The sequence below is a fragment of the Galdieria sulphuraria genome (genome assembly GCF_000341285.1).
Source record: "Galdieria sulphuraria unplaced genomic scaffold scaf_111, whole genome shotgun sequence".
NCBI classification, from domain to species: Eukaryota; Rhodophyta; class Bangiophyceae; order Galdieriales; family Galdieriaceae; genus Galdieria; species Galdieria sulphuraria.
This window is the reverse complement of record NW_005178364.1, coordinates 1-7,486: the sequence shown is the minus strand read 5'-3', so window position 1 is coordinate 7,486 and position 7,486 is coordinate 1. Positions and strand designations below refer to the sequence as shown.

At 34.5% G+C, this 7,486-nt stretch overlaps 3 protein-coding genes across 3 annotated transcripts; 1 reads left to right on the top strand and 2 right to left on the bottom strand.

The window, feature by feature from the left end:
• Nucleotides 1–4,237: 4,237 nt before the first annotated feature.
• On the bottom strand, nt 4,238–5,646 carry Gasu_62060 (uncharacterized protein). The gene is made up of 4 exons (XM_005702611.1): nt 4,982–5,646; nt 4,664–4,693; nt 4,571–4,617; nt 4,238–4,517 (listed from the first exon to the last, which is right to left on the bottom strand). The coding sequence occupies exons 2-4, from the start codon at nt 4,684–4,686 to the stop codon at nt 4,279–4,281; spliced, it is 309 nt and encodes a 102-aa protein (XP_005702668.1). The 5' UTR covers nt 4,687–4,693; nt 4,982–5,646; the 3' UTR covers nt 4,238–4,278.
• A 419-nt stretch (nt 5,647–6,065) lies between these two features.
• Nucleotides 6,066–6,926, bottom strand: Gasu_62050 (uncharacterized protein). The gene is made up of 4 exons (XM_005702610.1): nt 6,887–6,926; nt 6,559–6,647; nt 6,446–6,505; nt 6,066–6,398 (listed from the first exon to the last, which is right to left on the bottom strand). Exons 1-4 carry the CDS (start codon nt 6,901–6,903, stop codon nt 6,178–6,180), a joined length of 387 nt encoding a protein of 128 aa, XP_005702667.1. The 5' UTR covers nt 6,904–6,926; the 3' UTR covers nt 6,066–6,177.
• A 40-nt stretch (nt 6,927–6,966) lies between these two features.
• Gasu_62040 (50S ribosomal protein L1, putative) lies at nt 6,967–7,441 on the top strand (the record flags this gene model as incomplete). Its single annotated transcript, XM_005702609.1, has 1 exon — nt 6,967–7,441. A coding segment is annotated over exon 1 (369 nt), but the record flags the coding sequence as incomplete, so codon positions are not given.
• Between the last annotated feature and the right edge of the window lie 45 nt (nt 7,442–7,486).

The following is a 7,486-nucleotide window of genomic DNA, read 5'->3' as shown; positions in this document are numbered from 1 at the left end:
GACAATTTGTAAAGATTAGATATGTCATGGAATAGACGTACACTAACCATTTTGTTTCAACAGCCTACTTCTTACTTTATGGTATTCAAATACACGTCATGCATATTAGTAGAATGGGTAAGCAAAACAAAGTACCAAAAATATTCTACTGTTACCAGTATGAGGTAATAGTAGGGAATACTTTTTCTACTAATGACGACCAGAATATCGTTGATGTTTCTAATGAGAATCAAAGTCAAGACTTTTGGCTCATAACACTATCTCTGTAGTCTATTGAACTAGGGAGCCATTTCTTTCTTTTTTCACTTTATATCTTTCATCATACATTTTCTTTCAAAGCAAATTGTTGTATTCTTTTGTTTAGCGAGTTGTATAAAAGTTGAAATGAAAGGAATCATTTTCTTCATCTTGTACTACATAACATATCAACATAAAAAAAGAGATTCAATAGCTTGTATCAGCAAGGTTACATTGCTTCTCTTTGCGGCTCGTTTGTGACCAATCGTCTACAACCTAGTTGAATCTTGTTCTAAATCAAATGATTCTGTGGTCTATGAATAGTATAGTTTATCGCTGTCATACTTTTTTACAATTAAAGTTCAGTTTTTAGTGTTCAGTAATTATTCCGACTTTCTTGAAAAGATAAGATAAAAATATGATGACTACTCTCCGACCAGTCAATAGAAACAAGCAATAGACTTTTAACATAATATGTTTATCAGAAAAAATAATGATTCTATGACGCAAGTTGAGCTTGGTGCCAAGGCAGCAAAACGAGAACGTGCTACACCAATACTGATAGGAATCAGTGAATTCAAACAAAGTTTAATTGATTTCCGTACAGATACAAGAATGGTGGATGCTGATTGATCTATGCTCATCAATAGTAACATGTTCTCAATATTCTAGAAATACATTGTCATTCAATATGAAAGTCAATCCACAAATGTACCTAAATTGAATTATGGTCGACCACCTGCCCAGTAGTGCACACAGCATGCAAATATCAAGGGAAAATTGATGCTTTGCTGCAATTCGGATTCTCACCTAGTGATTCTCAAATGAATTGATCTTCGACTTGATTTTAAGTGATCCAAATAATAGTCTGTAAATCATTCTTTTAGAGTAAAGACTAAATTATTTTAGACAATTCAAGATAATCTTGGACAATTCGATGCTGAATCAAGCATACAGGGTGCCTAAAGACCACATAAAACACTGCTTCGAATATAAAGACTCTGTACATACAACAGCAAGATTTCAAGTGCAAAGGTACAAAGTCTTTATCAACTTGACAGCTACTAGTCAGTAAAGTATCAATTCTATCTTAAAGAAGCCATCTTATACAAACACTATCTAACAGAAACTCTATTGGATAACCCAATGTCCACATAATGACAATTCAACCAACTCTCTCTTAGATACCCCTAAAAAATAACAACGTATATTAGTCTTGCTATCAAACAATTGGTTTTGAATGGAAACGTTGATTCCACTTTTGTATGCATCGAGTTGTGCCGTTATCTTGTCTAACACATTGACTCCATTCATTACTAAGGCTATATTTTAATAGACAACTTTGAACGTTTCTAACAAGCAACGCATTAAAATTTGAATACTTGAAATAAACTGACATCTGATTCCTGATTCTTCTCTAGGAAACGAATATAGAGTACCCAGCAATGACTGGTTGGAACGAAATGATACAACTAAAAGTACTTTAAAACAAGTAATTATGAATTGAATCAAATACAGTTTGACATATTTATATCTGAACAAACAACTAGTTAATATCAAAATATATAAACTAGTAGTAACATATTCGTGGCGCTGCAAAGGTATAATGCGATTCATCGCTTGAGTAGATTCATGAAACTATCTAGGATGAAACGATCAACGAAAACGTATCCAGTATCGCAAATCAAGTGCAAGCAATGAGAGGAATAATTCGGTATTCTGCTACTACCAAGTTTTTTTCAAACCAAGTATTATTTAGCTAAGCCTCTTTATCCTTAGTAATAATACTACTATTAATACTATATGGAAAATCGTTTTTCTCGGGATAAGGACAGACTCGTTCGATAAATTCAGTATAATCTCTAAGAATTCAAAAGTTGAATCAACCATAGACGACATTTCATTTACTTATGAAACAGAATTTCTTCTTGATGAGATATTCGACTAGTAATCAAAAAGTGACCAACTCTTACACAAAATGTCAGCTTAGATGAGCAGTATCAAGAAATATCTTACTTTCTTTCCATTGAACAGTAAATCATTGAATTCAGTATACAATTCAAGTAATATAAAACAGTAACCAGTTTCTAGATACGTTGAGAAGGAAGAAACCGAATAAACCTTTTGTTACGTATCTACTAGAATAATTGTGCCGTGTCCCGTTGAGATTTAACTAGAAGTGGTAAGATTCAGAGTACTCTAAAGCAAGTGATTATTACTTCCTTCAATACAGCTGTAACCAGAATTGTTTCGGATATCTCTCTGAAATAAGATTCAAATTCAACTCATCAATAGAAACAAGGTATTATTCGTACGGCATAAATACATTGTTATTTATCACTTGAATCAATTTTGGTAATAGTTCAAGATAAAGAGGTGGATGAAAACCACCAAAGGTTGCGAAAGGGTTCAAACATCAAAGGATATACGAAAGGATCCTGAAATTAGAACATGACTATTAATTTGTGTTTTGCTGCTACTTGTGTAAAAATCATAGAGTTGATCTTGCTTTTTGTGAGGATCAACCTCAAAATCTGTAAATCATAGGTCTGATATTCTAACCCTGTGAAGCCAGGGAAGCATTCATTTGCTTCTTTTCTTTGAATTTCTTTCAACTAACCTTTCTATATTATGCAATTGAAAAGTATATGCTATGTAAAACATAAATTTTTGTCTTTTATGACAATTCATATGAATAAGGGAAAACAACCAGTATTTCGTGCTAAGGCAATTCAATTTCTATTCCCAATAGATCGTTTGTACAGAACTTTGACTGCAATATAGTTGATTCTTTCTTTGAATTTACATCATCCCGCAGTCTTCGAATACTACTTTCTATCATTTCATCCCTTTTCTTGTACAATGAGCATTCAACTGTTTTTACAACATATTCCAACTCTAAAAAACAAGATATTTATCATTCTACAATTACGCCGATAAAGAAGAGAAAAGACGAAATAGAGATATTATCTCATCCTTATCGACTAAATGACTAACTTCATATCAACGTGGTCTTAGGGTCGAAGAATTAAGATGGAAACGTTCTGGAGCACAAATAACCATAAGATGGTTTCAACATAAGAGCATTACAATATGTTCAGATAAATCAGTAGTAGATTTCAGATCACAGAAAACAGTATGTTGTACACTTTCATGATACTGCAAGTTCACTTGTCAAAGATTAATTGATTCAACAGACGAAATTGTCTCGAATTGATCATTTGGACTATCAATTGCCCATCCCTACAAATGCAACGCAACTATCACGGGACAAAGGGATTCTTTGTGATCGGGATTTCCAATGAAAGAAGCTTCTGAAAAGTTTTTACGTCGACGCTTTCCGAAAAGAAATGACGACTAGTCGCTTCATCATACTATCATGAGGTAACAAACAAGTTCGTTTCAAGAATCAAAAGATAAAGATTAGTCTCAAAAAGGTACAAGAAAAATCGAAAATCGACCAGTAAAAGCAACTCGATACTCTATTTGTTGTTCAAAAGCAGGATCGTATGTAGTCCTTCTGATAGTAAGGTACAGGAATAGCCTGTACGTGTGCAAATAATGCCCTTTTCCTTTGTAAACTCAACAATACAATTTTCCTGTATGGTAAAAGATAGGTCAAATTCGTACTTTTATGGCAAAAACTATTATTAATATTCCTGTACCACAACCCAATACACTATAACTTTCTCTTGTTGTCGTTGTCGTTGCTGTCTTTTTACAATTCCAAGTAAATAAAACAATTGCAATTCTCCAGTCATGCCAACAACGAAGAAAAAAGTAAAAGATAGAAACACAAGTCATTCTCTTTGTAGACTTGAGGACTCTGTCATACTGTACTAGGCTCGGGCTCATATTTGTTGTTGTTGCTGTTCTGGTTGAATTTTAAGTAGTAACGAATGGGTTGATTTTGCTGCGATAATAGGAAAATGCTTTATGGTTCGTGTCAATGTATGTGCAAACCACTTTGTTCGTCTGCGTATGCTTTCTAGGAAATATCTACCAAAAGTTGGACTTTATTTTCAGAGTCAAACCAAAACTCTAGTCGGACACGATGACATCAATGTTTGCACTCGTGTAATATTGTTGAAGTTCAACCAATCCTTCATGAATGTCTTTCAGAGCTACTTTGTATACTATCCAAACGCAACCTGTTTGCACAAAATGTTGTGTCTCCTTTTCACCTTTTTGACAGCTACAACTACCACTATTTTCAACAGAATGACATTCAGTGTGTTGAAAAGAAAAGCAGATCAGCAGCACTCTTGACAAGGCAAATACTGTTATACACAAGTCTCCTTGTTTCCCATTCACACCGTACTACTAATGTTACCCTCCTCTTCAACTATATAAGGACCAAATACGATTTGCAATGGATGCCTTTCAGAAACAACAGCAATACTGGTTTCACCACTATCACTCTTACGACTTACATATCCTTTTAAACATATTTCACCTTCAGCAAAACCAGTAATTCATAGAAACAAAGGCGTTTCTCAAAACGGACTACTAGGTACAGTCGCCATCGTCAAAACATTTTACCCAGGTGAACACAACCAAGATTTCCAACAGTGTCCTTTTGCTTGCTTTATTTCCTGGTTCCCAACAAGGTGAGTATATTTTGAGTTGAAACTTTTTCCGTGCTTTCAAAAAGCAAGTTTATTCAGCTTTCGTTTTCAAAAACTGTCAAACCTTATGGGTGTCGTTTTCCAAGACCACGCAAATAATATTTCAAAAGACATACTCGAATCAACAGAGAATTGATCTAAAAGCACAACAATACAAACAACCATACAACCATTAAAAATATGCAATAATGGACTCAAGACTTTCCTATGCTATCCTGATAAATGCCTGTTGCAGAGTTACAGACCAATTTCTCCATCGTGAAAAGAGTCATATAGAAGGCAAAGAAAACTACTATACGGAATATAATTCTGTGTACTGACTAAAAGACTCAACTGAGAGTCTGACTGGTTTCTTGTTCTTGCAGAATATCTTGGAAATAACAGCCCAAAGATTGATTCTCAACGACAGACTACAAGATTAGACTTTCAATTGCTAATAAATACGCAAAAATGCTCTGAAACAATTTTCAGTAAAACAAAATGGACTTGCGAGACAACTAATTGATTAATCTACCAACACTCAACGACAGCTTAAACTCCATTGTCTTTGCTCTCTTCTCGACAACGCTAATCTCAAATTTCCATACAAGACCAAAAGTGAAATAAAAACAAGTGTTGCATAAAGTATATAAACTCCAAAGAGATAATAAAAGTTGTAAATACTAAAAAGAAACTACAGTCTACATGGAACTCAGAGCTCAGGACTCGATGGATTGTTATAAAAGAAACATTTGCAGAGCTTAAAAAAGAAACGCAGATAATAGAAATTCACTTTTCCAACTTAAACGAACGAAGAATTTGTTTTAGCAATTAAAGTCGGAAAAGTTTCACTAGCAAACTTGAATCAGGTCCACAGCCTTGACAACACTCACTGAAACTTCCTTTCCATCCAACAATCAAACCATTGTGTTCATTTCTAATTGGATTGTTATGAGAAGGATCGCTTTGTATTCTCTCCTTTCACTGGAGATATATTATTTTGAGTGACTAGTGAGTTTTATGAAAGAAAATATTCCACTTGGAGATATGTAAAAAGGTTCTGGAACAATAAGTGTGCTAGATGCAATCAATCTCACATCTCAGTATTGTTGTGAAACGAGAAGAACAGTGTCGTAACAAAGTTCCTCTCAACTCCCTAGCGACACTGTAGCCTTTTAACAGAGTTTGTTGAGTTTGACCAATCTTGTCTCTGCAAGGTAAATTTGGAACTACTTGTGAGCCTATTTTGATAACAAATCAAGAACGGGTTTTGCTACAACCAGTTTTTGACTCGTTCTCGATCTGAGAACCTTTCTTTGTTGGTCACTCAAAATTAAGGAAAACTCCTTAAAGGTGTAAAATGGTCATTTTCCAATCTCAACGACATTAACTCTGTTTGGCTTGCAATAAGAGAACTGGAACCTTTCCTTCTATGCAAATTCGTTAAGGAACAATCTTGTTCGATTGCGAGTTGTAAAGAAGAATAAATCGTATACTCAACTCTAGAATTGGAAAGTATACAGAGGACAGGACTGTATAAAAACTGACCACAAGCTGTGAATACTTTTGTCGATACACAAATCCGTACATAAACTACTTACGATAGGGAGGATCGAGCCTCAAACGATTCAAGGCTATTGGTTCGTTCTCCACGTAAAGAACTTGTTGAGAGTTTTGACTAGTATAACAACAGTAAAGGTGGTGGTGTTTTTGCTTCTCCTTGCAAGACGCGTTGGATCCAAGAGAAAATATAGCAAAGGTAACGACAAATACTTTAGAGGTATTTGGTTCGCGATCAAAATTCTATTTAAAAGTAATCATTTTTCAAAAGTACTCAAGACACCATATATCCAAAACTCTGCTTTTGTGGATTATACAGAAAATTCACCGACTCTCAGATAAGAAAAGTGATTCAGTTGCAAAGATGATATTCAATCTAAAAAATTTCGTTTAGCTGTCAACAGTATAAGAGAGATCTTAAATGATTCTAATCATATAACGACGAGAAAAAAAACTTTCGATTTCAGAAAACCACGATTTACACAAAAATTCCATTCATATTGCATTGCAGTTCAAACGATAACTTTGGGGTTCAATTAGAATTTTTTTGCAAGTAGTCAAAGGAAACCCTATCCATTGTCATTCCACAACAATCACAATGGCAATCAGATCATCCGTCCAGAAATTCATAGAACAGCGTATTGGCCTTTGGATTAAAAAGTGGTAGAATGCAGTTATTGAAAGGTCCACTCTGGTCTCTAATAACAACTGCACAAAGAAAAAGTCGAGTGTTAGATTTCAAAAGATTTCCAGACCAAAGTCTCTTTACACAAACTCAACTTGAAGTAAACGAAGAAGAAACGTTCAAAGTTAGACAAAATCAACCAACAGTCGAACAGGCCAACTCAGTTGTTGACGAGACTTCACTTGACGAAAGAACTAAAACAAAATCCCGCAACAGTCATCCGACAACTCACTCGAATCATTCTGAGAGTAATTTAAAGCTAGCTTATGATAAAAACCAACAATATGATGTTGAGAGGGCACTAGGTATGGTGAAGGAGTCAAGTAACGCTGGTTTTGATGAAACTATCGAGGTAAGCTTCCTTGTCACGTTTCAACTTGTTCAGTTACATACTCGT

Coding starts and splice junctions, on each gene's coding strand:
- Gasu_62060 (XM_005702611.1), bottom strand. CDS start 4,686: ATGTTTAAAAGGATATGTAAGTC. Junction 4,618..4,663: donor TTTAAAAGGATATGTAAGTC/GTAAGAGTGATA, acceptor TGTTTCTGAAAG/GCATCCATTGCAAATCGTAT. Junction 4,518..4,570: donor TTATATAGTTGAAGAGGAGG/GTAACATTAGTA, acceptor TGTGTATAACAG/TATTTGCCTTGTCAAGAGTG.
- Gasu_62050 (XM_005702610.1), bottom strand. Junction 6,506..6,558: donor AACGCGTCTTGCAAGGAGAA/GCAAAAACACCA, acceptor ACTCTCAACAAG/TTCTTTACGTGGAGAACGAA. Junction 6,399..6,445: donor GAGGCTCGATCCTCCCTATC/GTAAGTAGTTTA, acceptor AAGTATTCACAG/CTTGTGGTCAGTTTTTATAC.